The sequence below is a fragment of the Emiliania huxleyi genome, assembly GCF_000372725.1.
Source record: "Emiliania huxleyi CCMP1516 unplaced genomic scaffold EMIHUscaffold_725, whole genome shotgun sequence".
Classification (NCBI taxonomy): domain Eukaryota; phylum Haptophyta; order Isochrysidales; family Noelaerhabdaceae; genus Emiliania; species Emiliania huxleyi.
In genome coordinates this window covers 1-18079 of record NW_005196566.1, presented here as the reverse complement: position 1 = coordinate 18079, position 18079 = coordinate 1, and the positions used below count along the sequence as shown (strand labels likewise).

The 18079-nt window shown below is 65.5% G+C and overlaps 7 protein-coding genes across 7 annotated transcripts; 4 read left to right on the top strand and 3 right to left on the bottom strand.

Annotated features, from left to right (window-relative positions):
• Positions 1-652: 652 nt before the first annotated feature.
• On the top strand, positions 653-2726 carry EMIHUDRAFT_120857 (hypothetical protein; the record flags this gene model as incomplete). The annotated part of the gene is made up of 5 exons (XM_005761089.1): positions 653-1255; positions 1537-1739; positions 1790-1974; positions 2015-2331; positions 2445-2726. 5 exons carry the CDS (start codon positions 653-655, stop codon positions 2724-2726), a joined length of 1590 nt encoding a protein of 529 aa, XP_005761146.1.
• Positions 2727-3166: 440 nt separating this feature from the next.
• Positions 3167-4119, top strand: EMIHUDRAFT_248991 (hypothetical protein; the record flags this gene model as incomplete). The annotated part of the gene is made up of 4 exons (XM_005761088.1): positions 3167-3254; positions 3325-3585; positions 3753-3833; positions 4046-4119. 4 exons carry the CDS (start codon positions 3167-3169, stop codon positions 4117-4119), a joined length of 504 nt encoding a protein of 167 aa, XP_005761145.1.
• A 1166-nt stretch (positions 4120-5285) lies between these two features.
• EMIHUDRAFT_248990 (hypothetical protein) lies at positions 5286-5999 on the bottom strand (the record flags this gene model as incomplete). Its single annotated transcript, XM_005761087.1, has 4 exons — positions 5286-5430; positions 5507-5580; positions 5668-5756; positions 5864-5999. 4 exons carry the CDS (start codon positions 5997-5999, stop codon positions 5286-5288), a joined length of 444 nt encoding a protein of 147 aa, XP_005761144.1.
• A 529-nt stretch (positions 6000-6528) lies between these two features.
• EMIHUDRAFT_419848 (hypothetical protein) lies at positions 6529-7995 on the bottom strand. The gene is made up of 7 exons (XM_005761086.1): positions 7714-7995; positions 7543-7659; positions 7419-7488; positions 7211-7353; positions 7041-7133; positions 6885-6974; positions 6529-6807 (listed from the first exon to the last, which is right to left on the bottom strand). The coding sequence occupies exons 1-7, from the start codon at positions 7975-7977 to the stop codon at positions 6589-6591; spliced, it is 996 nt and encodes a 331-aa protein (XP_005761143.1). The 5' UTR covers positions 7978-7995; the 3' UTR covers positions 6529-6588.
• A 3334-nt stretch (positions 7996-11329) lies between these two features.
• On the top strand, positions 11330-12923 carry EMIHUDRAFT_471060 (hypothetical protein; the record flags this gene model as incomplete). Its single annotated transcript, XM_005761085.1, has 6 exons — positions 11330-11708; positions 11878-11957; positions 12057-12164; positions 12232-12352; positions 12489-12577; positions 12640-12923. 6 exons carry the CDS (start codon positions 11330-11332, stop codon positions 12709-12711), a joined length of 849 nt encoding a protein of 282 aa, XP_005761142.1. The 3' UTR covers positions 12712-12923.
• Positions 12924-13549: 626 nt separating this feature from the next.
• EMIHUDRAFT_248984 (hypothetical protein) lies at positions 13550-14367 on the bottom strand (the record flags this gene model as incomplete). The annotated part of the gene is made up of 2 exons (XM_005761084.1): positions 13550-13595; positions 13700-14367. The coding sequence occupies 2 exons, from the start codon at positions 14365-14367 to the stop codon at positions 13550-13552; spliced, it is 714 nt and encodes a 237-aa protein (XP_005761141.1).
• A 210-nt stretch (positions 14368-14577) lies between these two features.
• On the top strand, positions 14578-17206 carry EMIHUDRAFT_459951 (hypothetical protein; the record flags this gene model as incomplete). Its single annotated transcript, XM_005761083.1, has 7 exons — positions 14578-15103; positions 15170-15467; positions 15558-15881; positions 16036-16177; positions 16678-16814; positions 16916-16998; positions 17092-17206. Exons 1-7 carry the CDS (start codon positions 14595-14597, stop codon positions 17204-17206), a joined length of 1608 nt encoding a protein of 535 aa, XP_005761140.1. The 5' UTR covers positions 14578-14594.
• Between the last annotated feature and the right edge of the window lie 873 nt (positions 17207-18079).

Here is an 18079-nt window from a genome sequence, read left to right as displayed (position 1 = left end):
TGCCCGCGGGGGCTCTGCAGACAGCCAGACGGCTCCGCGCGGTCGGACCGTCTTTTTCAGACTGAACTATTCTGGGCACCAAGGGTATGTGCTGCTAGATCTCACTGAGCTGAGCTCATATCTGCCCTTGGTACCCTGTTTTGAGTTCGGGAATGCCTCCGGTACCCTGCTTCCGTGTACGGAGGGCCCGTCCGGACGATCATGCTTGGTGCCCCCCCCCGGGAGCCGGGACCCCCCGTGCGGGGGCCTTCCCATGTCGAGGCCGGCCCGAGCGGCCGCCGGAACGGACGCCGGAGCGGCCGCAGGGGCTAGTGCCATCGCGCCGCGCCGCTGGCGGGCTGCCATAGAGCTCTCGTGGGCGTGCTATCCGCGCCCCTAGATCGTAGGGTGGACCAATACTAAGTGAACAAAAACAAAAGTTGACCCCGTTCGGTTACGACGGCAGCCCTCTTCACTTAATGTGAGCCTCGTGCGACTCGGTCCGTAAGCCGAGGGCACCCGCGCGCCACGTGGGTAGGCTCCGCTTGCCATCTGGGGGCGATGCGGGCGGGCGCCGGAGCCCACCCTAAATAGTGGGTGGTACTTACTTCGAAGGAAGGGCGTGAATCCGCGCTTTCCACGCGCCGGATTTCCGGCACATCCGTTTGGCCCGATGATCCAAGCAGCACCGCCATCCTCGCCGCTGCTGCGGCGCAGCGCCGAGACCACTAGCAACAGGGCCTCCGCCTCCTGCACCATCGCGCTGATTGCCATTTTTACCGCCGCTGCCGCCTGCGCCATCCTCTCCTCGCAACCGCCGCATGAGCTCCCCCCCAAAGATCCAGCCTTCAATGTCGTCGATCGCCGTGGCCGCGCTGTCATCATCTCGGACGCCCACGTGCTGCAGCGCTACAATGCGTCGTATGGCAAGTCGTGCCGCTGCGCGGGCCGCTGTGGTCCAAACCAGACGGGCACCGCCTCGTGGCAAGCGTGCCCCGACAGCTGCCTACTTCCAGAGCCGGGCAGCCCGTTTGGCCAGTACGGGTGTGACGGGCCGCCAGCGCTGGTCAAGATGGCCTTCCGAGAGGCGCGGCGGCTGGTCGCGTCGCCCGACTTTGTGCTGTATCTCGGGTGCATGTCGGGCCATGACATGCCGAACCTCGCGACGGCCATGTCGAACCTGCGCCTCGTCCGCGACCAGCTGCACGCGTTGTACGAGGGCAGCGTGATCTCGTGTCCGGTCATCGGCAACAACGACGTCTTTGAGGACTACCAGGTAGGCCTCGAGCAGAACGAGCCGCTCCGGACACAGGCGAGCCGCTCCCAGCCAGCTCGGACTCGCATGAACCCGCGCCGCTCAGCGTTGGCTCGCGTCGCAGAGGAGGCGACGCCCTGACTGCTCGATGCGCGGCCCGCGGCAGGCGAGTCTCTTTCGGCAGATCTGCGACCTGGACGCGGCGCAGGAGGCGCGCCTGCCGCCGGGCCGCCTGGGCCGCCTGCCCTCAGGCCCTCGTCCAGGACACGCCACACGCCCCGCCCCACGCCCCGCCCCGCCAGGCGAGCCTCGCCGCCGGCGGGTTCTACGCGCAGCAGCTCGTGCCTCCCTCCGCCTCGCGGCCAGGCCTGCGCCTCGTCGCCATCAACACGAACCTCTACTCCGCCGTCGGGCCGCGCATGCCGTGGAACGCTCCTTGGAGCCCCTCCACGCTCCCCGACCCGCGCGGCCAGTTTGCCTGGCGCGAGCGGCGGGTCGCGGCCATGTCTCGGGCGGCCGTGCCTCGGCCATGTCGCGGCCGAGCCTCCGCCGTAGGCTCGAGCAGCAGCTCGCGGCTGTCGCTGCGGCGGGCGAGCGCGCGTACATCGCGGGGCACCTCCCGCCGACTCTCGACTCGTTCCGCAGAGAGCCGATGTGGAACCAGATCTACGCGGACCGCTTCTTTGCGATTGTGCGGCGGCAGATCGGCGCGAGCCCGGCGGAGCGCTCCCCGGCCGCCAGTGCCGGGCCCCTCTGGAGCGGGGACCGGCCTGCGAGCAGGCGTGATCGACGGCCTCTTCTTCAGCCACCTCCACTCCGACGAGTTTCGGCTGATCCCGGGCGTCACCGCCGCCGCCGCGCCCATCATCCACATCATCTCGTCGGTCACGCCCATCTACGGAGGCAACCCGACCGTCTACGAGATGCGGCACGCCGCCGCCGCGCCGGCGGAGGCAGACCGCAGCCGCGGCGTCTCGTTTCGGCCGGTGCGGCTGACGCAGCACGCGGCCCTTCTCGGCGACGCCAGCTTCACCAAGGCGATCACCACGCCCGCCGCCTTTCGCGCCGCCGGCATCTCGAACGGAGACTACGCGGCGGTGGTCGACTCGCTGACCAGCGGCTCCGCGGACGGCGACTTGGCGCGAAAACGTCTGCTGCAGCGACCGCACCCCCCCCACCCCCTCCTCTCACCCCCGCCTTTCCCACGAAGGTGTACCGCGCGATGCACGAAAAGTACCACTCGTGGAATGGCGGCGCAGAGAGCTGCAGCAGCACAGCCGACCGGCTCCAGACTTGCGCGACTTGCACGAATGGCTGCCGCATCGCGAACGCTTGCCTTTACAGGGCCGCAGCGGGCGGCCGTGCCGCGTGGCAGCGCTGCGTGGACACGACGACGCTCGGCGGCGCGGCGTGCAGCGACGACAGACACTGCGGCGAAGGCTTCGGCTGCCAGTGCACGGCCCGGCGCTGCTCGTGTGAACTGGAGCAATAGCGCGCCCGCTCTTCCGTCCAGCGCTCTCGCGATTTATCTTCCGTCTTCGGCGCCGCCCGGCACCGCACTCGGAGCACTTGGACCGCGCAGCTCGCCACAGCTGCCTATCTCCGCAGAGCACAGGCCCGGGGGTCATTCATACGTCTATTGTACTTTCTGTGTCTGGACACACGGGACGGTATCAGGTAACACGCAACACGGAAGAAAGAACTGGTACCGCGATGAAATTCCGTTCTCGTCCGTCGTCGTCCGTCGTCGTCCGACTCGCGTCCTCCCCACAGCGGCTGTGCCATAGGCCCGCTCACATAACTCAGTCAACACTCTCCACAGAGAAAAGTCTTTTTTTGGCACGTGACTCGCTCGAGTGCGGTGGCCTGTTGCAGCAGCCGCCGCATTTTGGATGTTGTCCCGGGAGTGTCGACACCCTTCGAGGCGATCAGATGCTGGCGATCGCTGTCGCGTGCCTGGGTCTTCCGGCTCCAGTCCTCGTCGAGCCGGAACTGGCGGACAGCCGCAGCGTTCGTGATGGTGCTACTTTCATCGACGAGGTCCTCGGCATGGCCGACGACAAACCCTGTCTGCAGCGCCTCGCTCGCAGGCGCCACCTCCGACTCAACTGTCACTTTGATTCCAGACACTCTCGAGTCTACCTCGCTCGAGTTGTGTGCCCCGCCTGGCGGTCTGACCGTTTTCAGCGAGGCAGCTCTTCACCCGAGCTGCTCATCCACTTCGGTTGGCTTTGAGGTCGCCGGTTCGGTCAGCGCTAACGGCGCCTCGACCCTCACGATGAGCGTCGGCTCGGAGCCGTGGGTGCCACTGCCAAACCTGCTCTCCAACTTCATGATGCTGGTGCTTACGGGTGAGCCACCGCATCAAAACATCTCCCCAGACCCGTTCGCCACTGCACTTACGCACGCCTCCAACGGTCCAACCCCGCACCTCCTGGCCTCATCCCACCCCACGCTCGTGCCGCCGCGCGCTCCGCTGTCGTGCCATCGTTGCTAGAGCTACCCCACGCCCTCACAGGGGAGCTCACGCTCGACGGCGACATCGGCGTGTCCTTCGAGCTCACCGCTCCGGCGACTTTTCCATTGGTGAGGGCCGGCGGTGACGGCGCCCGACAAGATTGTCGAGGTTGGCGCACCCGCCATGTGGATTAGCGGCGAGGACGGCTTCACGATGACAACACAGGCTAGCATCGACAGCGACGGACCACAGCACTCACTCGTGCGCGCAATCCGGGAGGCAACCCTCAATCACGGCCCCCTCCCGCCCCTCTTTCCGACTCATACGTGCTCACGCCCTCGACGTCCCTGCAGTTGCGCCCTTCAAGAACCTCCTCCCGGGCTTCACGACGCCGGAGTGCGAGGCGGACTCAGGTTCGACGGGGTAGCAACCGCCGCCCTCGCTGCCGCCGTCGCCTCCTCCGCCGTCGCCACCGCCCCCCTTGCCGCTGCCCCCGTCGCCGCCGCCGCCGTCGCCGCCGCCGCCTCCGCCGCCTAGCCCCCAACCGCCCTCACCGCCGCCGCCCTCGCCCCCCCCACCCTCGCCGTCGCCCAGCCCGCCGCCTTCGAGTCCGCCGCCACCCTCGCCGCCGCCGCCGTCGCCGCCGCCGCCCTCGCTGACCGCTGCAGCCGGGTTGGCAATGGCGATTGCCTTGAGTGTTGCCAGGGAGAGCAGGTGGCCGTTGGCACACGCGGATTACTGCGCGAAAACAGTCGAAGATCGGCGAAGAATGCCGACGTGACGTCCAGTGCGAGCACAACTGCGATCTGGTCGGGAACGGAGAGACAGACTCGAATATGCTGCAAGATAGACAACTTAATTAAGTGACAACTTCTCCAACCCCTTTACCTCAACGAGAGATTATATGAATCCTGCGAGGCCCAGATGGAGGTGGGCGAAAGGATCCGCTGGGGTAGTGTGTGAACGACGCGTGCGATCGTCTATGCCTGGACCAAAGGCGAGTGCCAGGCACTTGGAGTCTTTGGCTGTTACCACCTTCGTACTCTAATCGTGGATGCAGCACGAGCAGCATGGCCATGCAGGCACAGACTCAGACAGGGTCCAGCCAGTCTGAGTCTCCAGAGACTCCAGCAGCTCAACCGTGGTCCGTGTTAGTCCACTGTTCAGTCCAAGACAATGAAATTCTTGCGTATGGGTACAAGGTTGCATGCTGATTGCTGTGCTGGCCTGCTGCAGTGTGCAGAGAATCACAAATTCAAAAAGCAAAGCTGCCGGGGCACAGTCCACAGAGGCGAGGGCACAGCCAAAATTAACGAGGCCAGCACAGAAAGAGAAAGGTGCTACGACATGTGTGTCGGGGGTGGGAAAGAGCCCGCGCCCAAAGCAACATTCCAAGTGTGACAACAGCAACAGGCTACAGGAAAATCGCGGAGGAGGGGGGGGCTCGGGGGTTCCGGTTGGCGGTGTGTCTCCGCCTGGCGGGTCGCCCGAGAGGGCTCCACGCCACCGGATGCCGGGGTGCACTAAGGGGGCCGTGTTCTCGTGTCGCCGCCTCTTGGTGGCGGTGAGTCAGAACTCGGCCTCGCCCTTCGTCTAGTTGGAGCAGCACTCCATGGTGCAGCCGCACGAGGCGCAGCGGCACGGCGGGAGTCCGGCCCACGAAGCGTCGTCGCACCCGCGCGAGCAGACGTTGTTCTCCAGGTACGTGGTGAAGCAAGCCTGCGGGTTGGCGGGGTACCTGGCGGGACAGGACGTGTTCAGTCGGCGGTTGGCGGAGCGCGGCTTCCGCGACGGTGCGGTGAATTTGAGCGCACATTACGCCGTTGCACTCGTTGTCCGGAACCGGCTCCGGCTCCGGGGTGGGCTCGGGCGGCTCGTTGGTGCAGCACTGCAAAGGGGGGGGGGGGGGTGTCAAAACGCGAGAGCGGAAAACAGGGGCGGACGTGCGGAGGGAGAGTGAGATTCCGGTCGTCACCTCCAGGGTGCAGCCGCACGAGGCGCACTTGCAGCCGGGGAGGCCATCCCAGCCGATGTCGCACCCGTAGGAGCAGACGTTGCCCGGCGCTGCCGAGTCACGGGGAGGGGCAAGGTCATGATGGCCAAGGGCGGGGAGGGACGATGGTCGGTGGGCTGGGGGGGAGCAACGGGGCGACGCGTTTAGGGCGACGTACTGTAGGTGAAGCCGCAGAGCAGACCGGGTCCGCCATCGGCTTCGGGCGGCGGGTAGACGACGCCGTTGCACTCGTTGGGGTTCACCGAGAACCCGGTCACGGCGACGACGAGGGACGAGAGGAGGATGCGCATCATGATTGTCTGCGGCGCGGGCGGAGCGGGGCGTGAGCCGTGGCCGGCCGGTGGCCGCGGGGCGTAAGCCGTGGCCGGCGTCCCGGCGGCCCCGCGGTATGTGTGTGTGCGCGCGCGCGCGCATGCGTGGGCTTTCCGAGCAGCAGCGGTGAGGGTGGTTTTTGACATTGAAGGGGAGCGGCGAAGACCAACTGGGCGTGTCAAAAAGGTGCCCAAGGCCATTCATCAAAGGCGCATGAAAAGGCGGCGCCTTTTTTTTTATGCGCGCGAGCGAGGCCGAGAGGGGCGCGGCTGCTGCCTGCTCCATGTGTGCAGAGGTCCGCAGGCGCGTCCGCTTAGCGGCGCCACACCTCTGGGGCGGGTCTCAAGGTGATGAGCACTGTCCACTGATCACACCGCACTGTTCTCTCTGTTGGCCGCAAGTCGACGCGCTTGGGGCAACGGCCACAATAATGCCAATGTGGCGCTCCAGCCTCCCAGCGCCAACCGCACCCCGCGGCGACCTCTCAAAAGGCCTGTGTGAAAAGAAAACTCGAAACACGCCTGTGGCGGACTACTTTAGACATCGACAAAGACGCGTGGTGTGCATTCCTCAAGAGTCGAACATCCTCAGCCCGCTCCCGACGTCCTTGGCTGGGAACGGGTTCGCCTTAGCGAGCGGTTGCACCGCGGCGCTGGCCGCGTCGAGCCGCGCGACGTCGGCCGCGTCGAGCCTCCACGAGAGCGCGCCCAAGTTATCCTTGAGCTGCCTCAGGTTGCGCGCGCCCGGGATGGGAATCGTCCCCTTGGCGACACACCAGTTGATGGCCACCTGCGAAAGGGTGGCGCCGCCGCAAGAGGAGAGTCGCCTAGTGGAGCTGCTGCTACCACTACGGCACGGGCGGCCGCCTGGGAGGGGGTGGCGCCGTGCTTCTCCGCCGTCTTCGCGACTGCGTCGACCAGGCCAGCGGCGGTCTCGGGCTGGCCGTTGAAGAAGGCCTACCCGAGCCGAGCCGAGATGAGTCGAGCTTGCCCGAGATGTCCCGAGGGAGGGCGGAGGACGGCCTTGGCCAGCTCCGCGCGCGGTCCCTCGGGCAGCTGTTCGGCCGAGTACTTGCCGCTCAGCAATCCGAGGCCGATGGGCGAGTAGGCGAGCACCTGGCGGGGGCAGCGGGGCAAGAGGCATCCGGGGTCGACGGAGGAAGCCGCCTCTAGTCCCACTATAGGGCGCGCGCCTTGACGCCGAGCTGGTCGCACTTGCGCTTCAGCCCGTTCGAGTTTGCGAAGGGGTAGAGCAGCGAGTACTGGATCTGGTTCGAGTAGAGGGGGATGCCTCTCCTCCCGAGCGACGTCGAGACCGCCTCGACTGCGTCGGCGCCTGAGGCGACACTCGTGGACGCGTCATGGACGCGTCGTGGACGGTGTCATGTGCCGCGTCGGCGCCGTAGTTTGAGACGCCAACCGCCTGGACGAGGCCGCGCTCGTAGCAGTCTCCGAGGCCGTCCCAATACGCCTACGAGGCAACGTGCGAGACGCGTCCGAGCATGTTCCCCGAGGAGCAGCAAACTCGGAGGCCGTTTCCGCGCGCCTCGTTGGCCCACGCGTTGGGAAAGTGAATCTGATACAGCTCCATCGAGCTCCTGCCCATGCGCCGCAGCGAGGCCTCGCACGCCTGGACGACGTCCTCGCGCCTAGTAGGGAGCATCCGAGGAGAGGCTCCGAGAAGGTTGTCGCCGACGAGTGCGCCTCGATGGCATCTCTCGCGCCTGGTCTTCCACGGCAGCGCCGCAAACTTGGAGGCAACCTTGACTCGCTTTCCCGACCTGCGCTCAAAGTCGCCGATCAGCATCTCGGACCGTCCGAGCCCGTACAGTTCAGCGGTGTCCAGAAACGCGTCGGGCTGCGAGGCATAGTACTCGAAGAGCTCCTCCAGTTCAAAGTCGAACTTGGCATCATACTTCCAAAAGAGCGAATCGCCCCACGCCCACGCACCGATGCCCATCGCCGGCAGGACTAGTGGAGCTGCGGCGGCGGCGACGGGAGCTGCGGCGACGGTGGCGGCGGACGGACCAGAATCTCTCGGCACAGCCAACGCTTGCGCACCGGCGCCAGCGCCGGTCGTGGCCGCCAGTGCGCCCACCGCGAGGCTCGCGCCCTGTAACGCGGACCGGCGGCTGACGTCCAGAGTGGCCGGTGCGAGGGCCGCGAGCAGAGGTGGGAGGAACGTGAACATATGTCGGCAGTCGGCAACGTGGGTGGAGACTGCCGCAACGTGACTGAAGTTTCCCAGTGTGTGAAGTTCAACAGGGTTTATAAACTTTTGGTGTTTATAAACACAGTGTTTATGAACCCGTGTTTAATTGAACACCGCGCCGCTGGCGACCGCCCCGATAAATGAACTAAACAAACAATTTACATCGTTCATAAACTTTTTAAGCAGAAACTCGAAAAAACGGCGCACAACCATATCTCGCGCGCGTGTCCGTGTGTATACGGAGCAGGGACTCCTGTCGCGCCAAGGAATCATACGCGAACGTGGGGGAACTCTTCCCAATCAGGACCCCCCCCCCCCCCGCCACCTCTTTCAGTCCGCGTCCACATCCACGGCCGAGGAGGAGGAGCCCGCACCCTTGGACTTGTTCTGCGCCATCAGCGCCATGCGGTAGGCCTGCGCCGCGTCGACCGGGTCCATGCCCAGCTCAGCCGGCGAGAAGCCCGCGTCGATCATCTCCTTCAGCCCCTTGGCCGTCTCCTGCTCGGTGAGGCTGGGCGGCGTGTCGCGCACCACGGTGTGCTGGAACTGCTCGTTGAGCTGCTCGCGGTAGATCTTGCGGTACTTGAGCCGGCTCACTCTTGGATCGCGAGCGGGTGCGACGCGTGCTCGAGGTCGTTCCTGACGTGTGCGAGCGCCTTGGTGGAGAGCCAGGTGCCGCCGAGCTTGTTCTTGGTCAGCTTCAGCGGCGTGTTGCACGGCTTGCCGTCCGAGTCGCGCCGCAGCACGCAGACGTGCGTGAAGCCCTTGGCGATGAGCGGCGCGCTGCGCCGCCCGCCCGGCAGCAGGCGCAGGAACTGCTTCTCCGTCCAGATCGCGGCTGTCGGCGCGCGCTTGCCTGGCGTGTTGGGTCCGACGTTGGACGGCGTGAAGGGGTCGTGCCGCTCCGCGGCGGCCACTGGCGAGCAAGGCGCGTCTGCCATTCGCGATTCTCGCGATTCCGATTCCAAATCTCAATGCCAAAATTAAGGCTCTGCATTCACGGCAATAGGGACACCCTTCCCATTCTGATGCAGCGTCTTCGTGCTGCCGGGCTCGCGCGGCCGGCAGCGGATGATCTGCCTGGGTATCATGACCTCCTCTCGGGCCTTGCTGGGCAGCCCCCCGGCCCGAGGGAATAGAACTACGGTTTCGTCCAGACCTGGGGGTCATTCTTTTGAGCAATCGTCCCTCCGAAAGAAAAAGACCTAATGCGCGAACAGGGACGAGCGACCGATCGAAGAGGGACGCGCGAACAGGGCCCTGTTTATTGAGTTTATGAACGAGGTTTATCAGTTCAAATAAACGCGCGTTTAATTGAACTTCACGCGGGAGCGGGCGATCCTGTTAAATAGTCTTAAATAGTCGTGAACCAGGTGTGTTTATAAACTCTTAGTTAGTCCGCGTTTATAACATTCACACACTGATAGTTTCCGAGGAACCTTGCTTGCAGCAACGACAGCTGGTGACAGCTGGTGACAGCTGGTGACAGCTGGTGACAGCCACAGCTGCCAGGGAGTGAAAGGCACCCAAGAACAGTGACAGCCATAGTTAGTGACAGTGACAGTGAAGCCAGTGAACGCCAGCGACAGGCAGGCGGTGACAATGTCAGCGCGGGACCCTGCGAGTGAGTGACAGCGACAGCGACAGCGACAGCGACAGCGACAGCGACAGCGACAGCGACAGCGACAGCGACAGCGACAGCGAGGCAGCGCCAGCGCCACAGTGAGGCAGCCATTAGCCCTAGTGACAGGCACCAGCGAAGGGGCCCAACCGCCCACCCACCCATCTGTGCATTACACCCCATGGACTAAAATAAGACACCGGTGCGCGTGGATGTAGCTCTCAGCGCTTGATGCACAGCAGCGTTTGTACGCGGTCTCACACGTTTTGCAAAACTCCTGCTCCTCTACCTCAGAATTTCTCTGTGTAGGGCGAGCCTGCTTTCTTGTAGCTGAGCCGAGCTCTCTACATGAGAGTTCCTGATCAACGCCAGCTGTGGCTCGGCAATGACCAAGAGGTTCAATACCCGAGGTGTGTTGCTCAATGCTCTGCGCGTTTGCTTGCGATCCGTGGATTTCAAGGTCCCAATCCTCGCGGTTGATGATTGACGCCGTTCGCTCGCATGAGATTTTTGAGCGGCAGATGAACCAGCGCTGGAGCCCATCACGGCACATGCAACCATGACATGCTGGAGGAAGGAGGGCAAGGGTTTTGCAGATTCTGTGACTCACGCCCGCTGCTGCTGACGGTGCGTGGCTACTGTTGAGAGAGAGGGTTTCTCATGTGGCGTCGGGCGTGCGAGTGAGCGCTGAGCGGTCGTCGCGCGCGCGTGTATATATCTTGAGTGTCCTGTCTCTCTCGTTAGTGGCACCACATCCCATTGTGACACTGTCCTGCGGGGGTGCTCATGACACATGAGAGACAGCAGCAATGACAGCAGCAATGACAGCAGCAATGACAGCAGCAACGACAGCTGGTGACAGCTGGTGACAGCTGGTGACAGGTAGGTGTCACTGTCGCTGTCGTTTGCTGTCATGACAGCTCCCAGCGTCGTGACAGCGGCTAACGGTCGTGACAGCGGCTAACCGTCATGACGTGAAATTTCCATATTCTCTGACTCTGTCTTGCTTTCCAACATAGGTACACGTGAAAAAAATAATTCTTCAAGGGCGATCAGAGTTATCAGGGCGATCAGCAGTGAGAGAGAGATTTTTAGCAATACCAGTTGTTTATGTGTGTGGACTTAAATGTCACACTTGACGGCCTCTATCTATGATTAGACCGGCGGCTGGTTACTGATTTATTCTTCACTACCCTGAACTCCTTGAACGATATCGGTGTCGAAACACCGCTTTGACAGCGCTTCCAGCTGCCTAGAGGTGAAAATTCTTGAAGCGCCATCAGCAGTTATCATCGGCGCGGACTTGCTGGGCACCCTGCCTGGTTAATGTTGCCCTTGCTCGCGATCACGCACCAGACATTTGTGCCCTCCCCGACCGTGCGTGCGCACGCGCCGGCCGCCTTGCGCGCGCCGGTGCGCTCTATTCTCGTGCCGGCGACTCCGGCCGCGGCTCCGCTTCTCACTCGTGGACTCCAAGCCATGCATGTGAGTGTCGCCGCTGGTGCGTTGCTGGCGCCAGCGGTGGCCGACGGCTTCGCGGCCGCGGCGTGGGGCCTCTTCGACTCATGCGCCTTCACGCACGACCGCATGTTTGAGGCCTCGCTCGCGGTGAGCTGCTTTGTGGCCTTTATCCTCTTCTTCGAGAGCATACACTTGGTGGTCGACCCGCGTGTGTACCGGCTCGACGGGGCGGCGCCGAAGCGGCCTCTCCGCGGCTTCACCACACAGTGGTGGAAGACGGTCGTGCCCGCCTTGACGTACCTCGGATCGATCTACGTCTACCACGAGCTCAGCCTCGGCCAGCTGCTGTGCGGCTCCTCCTCCGACGCACATCTCCGGGCGCGAGCCTCGCCCGGAGGTGACCCGAGACGCGACCCGAGGTAGGTACGGGCCTCCTCCCGCCGACGTGCTCGCGCACGGCCCCGGCGTGCCGACGTGGGGCAGGGTCGTCACCGAGCTCTCTCTCGGCGTCTTTCTGTACGACGCGCTCTTCTACCCCTTCCACCTCTCCTTCCACAAGCTGCGAGCGCGCCGCTGGCGCAAGATGCACGCGCGCCACCACGTGTGGGGCTCCACCGAGGCGGCGGCGCACAACGCCGTCGAGACGGTGCATCACTCGCACCTCGCCGCGGCTCGGCACCGTCCCGGAACCTTCCCCGAACCTTCCCCGGCCCTTCCCCGGCCCTTCCCCGGCCCTTCCCCGCAGGTGCAGAACTCGTACCTGGACGCGGGCGTGCAGGTGTTCATCAACATCTTCGTGCAGCACCTCTCTCCCTGGGGCTTCAAGCACCCACTCTCGCGCGCGCTGCACAACGTGATTGGTGGTCTACCTCCTGTGCGAGTCACCCACCCTCCCCTGGACCGGAGGAGTCCCCCTGTAGGTGATGGTGGTCTACCTCCTGTGCGAGTCCCACTCCGGCTACGACCTGCCCTTCATGTCGCACCGCCTCTTCCCGGGCCTCTTCGGCGGGCCCGTGGCGCACGAGCAGCACCACCAGCAAGGCGGCGGCTGCAGACCGCCTCACACCAAGCACCAGACACCACTCGCCAGACAGCACGCAGCACCACAGCAGCAACCGCAGCAGCCGCAGCAGCTGCGACTGCGGCGCGGTGTCACTGCGTCCGGTCTGCTGCACAGGCAACGTCAACTTCCACCAGTTCTTCCTCTGGGCCGACCGGATCCTCGGCCACACCCCCACCGCCGAGCAGAACCGAAAGCACCGCGAGGCGCCGAGTACTCTCCCGTCCCGCTTCCCTCGACCTTCCCTCACCTCGCGCTCTCCCCGCAGGCGCTGGCTGCCGTCGGTGCTGCGCAGGACTCTGCGCGCCAGCAGCAGGCTGCTGCAGAGGTTGTGCGTTAGCAGCGCTCCCGTAGGCCCGGAACGGCGGAGTAGCTCGAGGAGTAGCAGTCCACTGTGCATGCATGCATGTTGCAATCGTGCTCCCTGGCATGCATGACTGGTTGTTCGGCCCGACCCCACACTACCGCATGGTGTTGCTGCATGCGCGACGCGGGCAGTACCCCCGAAGTACACGTCGGTGTCGCATGTCGGTGACCGGACACTACGTTGATCGACCCGCACGTGGAGCGTGGCGTGGCGGACCGGGTCCGGGGAGAGCGGAGCGAGAGCTCCCTCTCTACCCCTCTGTGAGACGCGCGCAGGGCGCGCGCCGCCGCGCGAGATAAATATTCACAGAAATTTTAGGCATACAGATATACACCGCGTTATAGCGGATAGCGCATAGCGGTTAGCGCGCAAGCTGCGCCATCCAGCGGTGACCAGGACGCAGCCACGCAGGAGGAGACAGGAGTGTCATGTGTGGCTGCTGTACTACCTTTACCACGCGCCCTCTCGTCTCTCTCGACGCGAGGAGAGCACGCGAGACACACACACACACACACACACACACACACACACACACACACACACACACACACACACACACACACACACACACACACACACACACACGCACACACGCAATGTTCTTTCGCTCCAATCAAATGTAATCAGTCTTCCCCGACGACGAGAAGCACTATATCTTAAGATTGAGCAATACCCACCACAAAATTCTCACCTGCAGAGTCGCAGGGTCCGGTCGGAAATTAAAGTCAGAGTAGTGTGATATACTACACACCGCTCTGAGACCTCTATGCTCTAACACGTGGTGCACGACACGCGTCTCTCAGTCACAGTCTCACGTCACCAGTGCGGTGGCCCCGCCCGCTCCCGAAGGCCGGTCCCTCTGCGTTGAACGACTGCGCCGTGCGCCCCCCGCCGCGCCCGCGCAACATGGCAGCTCCTCTGCTCGATGAGGCTGCGAGGGTCGGCTGCATCGGCGCTGTACCCACCCCCGGAGTGCTCGTGCACCACGCCACGGAATGAGCAGTTGGTCACGCCGACCCACCGCAGCAGCTGGTTGAAGGCGGCGGTGGAGAAGTCTTCAAGGGGGAGATGGAAAGTGGGCCGGCCTGTCGCGTTGACCGCCTCCAGCATCGCCCGTGTGGCCTCGTCGATGCCCTGGTTTGGGGAGGCCCAGCCCGCAGCCGCCCTCGCAGAGCCGTTCCACGAGTGCCACCCGGACGCCGCCTGCCCGCTCGTATCCCTCCTGTAGCTGACTACGAAGCGCACGCCCGGGAGCAGCGCGACGGCCCCCAGCACAGACCGCTCCCAGCGCACCTCCTTGAAGCCGCGGATGAGGGGGCGGTGCTTTGTCTTGTCGTGCGGGGCGAGGCGGAGCACGACCGAGCAGAGCGCATCGCGCACCTCTTCGCCGTTCACTCCGTACCACGGGCTGCGGCTGCTGCCGCTGTACCCTTTGAAGTTGAGGTGCTTGAGCTTGGAGAGGGGCGCCTGGTGGCGGGTGAGGACATAAGCGAGAGGGTTCATCATGCCGTAGTTCTCTCCGGAGATTTGTATCTGCGGCACGGTATTGAGCATCGAGAGGATGGTCGTCGAGCCGGAGCGGCCCGTGCCGAGGATGACCAGCCACGAGTGCGAGGCGCACTCGTGCATGACGCGGGCGCGAGTCGTGCGAGTCACACGGCCGACGAGATGGCCCGTCGGCGCCCGCCGTGTGTTTTCGAGTGTGTTTCTCACTCGACCTAGGTCGACCCGGGCGCGTTAAGAAAAACTTCTTTTGCGCGCCCGTCCCGTGCCAGCGCATAAAATATTCTTTTGTCGCACAATGGCGAGGTCCTCCTGGTTGCTCCTCGGGCCCACTAGGAACTTCCTAGCCTCTTATGCGGGCTAAGTCGCTCGCGTGGGCGGATGCAGCCCACCGTGCCGAGGGAGCGCTCCTCAATGGAAATGTCAACGGTGCGCTGCGCGCTCTCGACGAGACGGCGAGAAACTCGCGGCGCAGCGACGACGAGGTCCGCGCGCTATACAGCCGGCTGATGAGAGTCGGCAGGGATAGCACCGATGCGCCGGCGGGCGCTGTCGCGCGGCTCCACGAGCACATGCAGCAAGCCGCAGGCGTGGGCCCTTCGCCGGCGACGGTCCACCTCGAGGTGGCGGCGGAGGTGCGGCGGGGCCGCCTCGAGGGCGCACTAGCTCTCCTCGCAGCCGTGGCTAGCGGAGGCCTCGTAGCGCCGAGCACTGGCTCGTTCGATCTGATCGTTCATGCTGCTGCCGCTCGCCGCAACCGCCTGCTCGCGTGGCACGCGTACCGCGCCCTACGCCGGGCGAAGCTGACGCCCTCCGCCCACACGCTTAACGCTCTGATGAAGGCGGAGACGCGCGCACGCAGGTGCGAGACCCTCGCGAGGCGCACACGGGGCACACAGACTCTCCGACGCGCCCTGTCCGCGGCCAGGCCTCAGGCGGCGCTCCGCCTCTTTGCGCGCGCAGACGCGGTGCCCGCTCGCGGCTGGGTCGGCTCCCCGCCAGACGGGTGGTCGCTTGTGGGCGCGATGGCGGCGGCGGCGGCGGCGGACGAGCCGGAGTCCGTCTCGCTCTTCTTCGAGCGGCTGCTGCGCTCCTCCTCAGACGAGGCAGAGGACGGCGGCAACGGCGGCGGCGGCGGCGGCGGCGGCGACGGCCCTTCACAGAGTGTCGCAGCGTGGAACATGGCCCTGCGCGCGCGGCTGCAGTGCGGCGATCGGGCGGGCGCGGTGCGCTGCGCACTCGTCAACGCTCTGCACATCACGCTCAACGGCCACCGCAACCGTGTCACGCCCCCCGCCGCAATCGTGTCACGCTAGGTGCGCTTGTACGGCGAGATGCGATCCGCCGCCCTCGAGCCGGCTTCGGGCGTCGTTGCGCCGCGACCCGCCACCGACACCCTCAACACTCTGCTGGCCGGCTTTGGCGGGAGCGGCGACGGCGGCGCTGCGGGCAGGCCACCGCCGAGCGAGTGGCGGTGGCTGCTCAGCGACATGGGCAAGTTGGGCGTGGCTCCGGACAAGTTCACTCTCGCGACGCTGCTCCGGCTGCAGACCGACCTCCGCCGCACGCGCGACGTCTGGCGGTGGGGCCGCGGCCGGAGGGTGCGCAGGGACGCGCGCACGTGGCACCACCTGATCGAGGCGAGATGAGCCGAGATGAGCCGAGATGAGCCGAGATGAGCCGAGATGAGCCGAGATGAGCCGTGGCACCGCCTGCTAGCCTCCGGTGTAGTGAGAGGCCGCGCGGAGGCCTCCCTCGGACTCCACTCCCAGCCTTGTCTACGCCCGCACGCAGGCGTACATCGAGTTTGGCAAGCCGGGCGCCGCGCCCCGCCTGCTCGGCGCCATGGCGGCCGACGGGGCGCGGCACGGCTGGGGCTGGCACGCGAGCGGCGCGCGCTCGAACAACCTCTACCTGCGCTCGCTGCTTGCGGCGGGTGAGCCCGCCGCCGCCACGGCCCACTTCGAGCGCTGGTCAGCCGTGACGAGCGGCGAGCCCCTCGCGCCGTCGCTGCCGGCCGCCCGCTGGCGCCGCCCCGCCTCTAGATGCCGAGAACGCACTCCGGTGGCTGCACTCCCACGAGGCTGCACGAGAGGCTGGGCGAGAGGCTGCACTCCCACGAGGCTCTGGAGGCGCTGCACGAGACCGCATTCCCACACCCCCGTCCCCTTCCCTCCTGCCCCAGGCTCCGCACTCCGCCGAGCGAGCCGCCAGACGCGCACTCGTACTCGATCGCGCTGACGGCGGTGCGCGCGGCGGCTCTGGCAGCGGACGAGGGCTCGGCTGAGCGCGGCCGCGGCGGCGCGGCGGCGCGGCGGGAGCGGCGCGAGAGCGCGGCCAGGCTGCTGCAGCGGGGCGTGGAGGCGGGCACCTTTGGCGGAGCCGGCGCCTCTCCGTCGGGCGCCGTCGCTCACTCGGCCATCACGGCGTGCGGAGGCGACGTCGCGGGCGCGATCTCCCTCTGGCGGGAGATCCGGCCGCTCCTCCGCTCATGGCGCCGCGAGGCCTCTGGCGGCGCAGAGGAGGAGGCGGCGGCGGAGGCGGAGCGGGCGGCGGCTCACGCCCTCCTGCGAGTGTGCGGCATCGGCGGACCTAACCGACGCGGCGAAGACGTCGCGTGGACTGTCGGGTGACGCGTGCCCGACGTGCCCCCGCAGGCGGCCGGCCCGACGAGGCGCTGCGCGTCGCCTTTGCGCTGCGGCAGGACGGGCTCGAGCCGGACCGCGCTTGCTTCAGCGCCTACACAAACGGCAAGGCGTCGGCGCGAAAGACTCGAGCCGCGCCGCGCCGCGCCGCGCCGGTTGTGCGGCTGAGCGACGTCGCGCGGCTCGCGGCGCCGGGCTACGAGAGGCTGCTGCGGCTCGAGTGCTGCCCAGAGACGGTGGGCGGAGGCAAGCCGCTCAAGATCCGGATCCAGCTCACGGCGCCAGAGGAGCATCAGCAGGAGGGGGTCGTGGGAGGCTGATTGTAAGTGCGCCGACACGCCAGTTGTATTCAACATTCACACGGGAGACCATGATCTGAGTGGAGTCGCCGGGTAAAGTAGACCCCATGATTTGAGTGAGTCGCCGGGTCGTCAGCCGCGCGCAGGCGCTCTTCCGCGTGGCCGGGCGCGAGCAGCGGCAGCCGCCGGCGTCGCAGCCGGGCCGCGAGCAGGAGGAGGCGCAACCGCAGCAGCAGCAGCAGCAGCAGCAGCAGCAGCAGCAGCAGCAGCAGCAGCAGCCGCAGCAGCAGCAGCAGCCGCGGGCCCAGCAGGACGGGTCCTCGGCGCTCGCGCGGTGGTCGACGTCGCTGCTGCAGGTGATGTCTCTGAGGCCATCGCCGCCGTCGCAGCCGGCTGGAGGAGCTACTTCCGAGCCCGTGAATGGCGAGCAGCAGCAGCAGCCCGCATCCCGCATGGCATCCCGAAAGAGGCGATGAGTGGCGGTCGCGGCGGTGTATATGAGGTGGAGCGACCACCCACATGAACACGTCTTTACATGAAATGGCGTTACATGACATTTGCAAGCACATCCCGCCGACGAATCAGAGAGAGAGAGGTTTTTAGCAATACCAGAGAATTAGATTTTTCCCTTGATTTTCCGCCGCTCTTTTCCGTGTCAAGGCGGGAGCGACACATTTTCTGCTGCGAAGCTAAACTCTTCTCGGACGGACGAAAGGAGTCTCGCCTGTCCTCCCTGCCGAAGAGGAGAGCAGACACAGGCGATTCAAAGGTCGCTGCTCCCTGAGACGGCACAGTCTGGCCGCAGCGACGCGTGCCGCGAGCGAGAGGCTGACTCGGAAGACACAGTCGAGGGCTACTGTCGGCAAGCAGTCGGCGGCACTATCGAGTGGCTAA

Coding starts and splice junctions, on each gene's coding strand:
- EMIHUDRAFT_419848 (XM_005761086.1), bottom strand. CDS start 7,977: ATGGGCATCGGTGCGTGGGCGTGGGGCGATTCGCTCTTTTGGAAGTAT. Junction 7,489..7,542: donor CGCGCGGAAACGGCCTCCGA/GTTTGCTGCTCC, acceptor GTTGCCTCGTAG/GCGTATTGGGACGGCCTCGG. Junction 6,975..7,040: donor CGCGCGCGGAGCTGGCCAAG/GCCGTCCTCCGC, acceptor CGGCTCGGGTAG/GCCTTCTTCAACGGCCAGCC.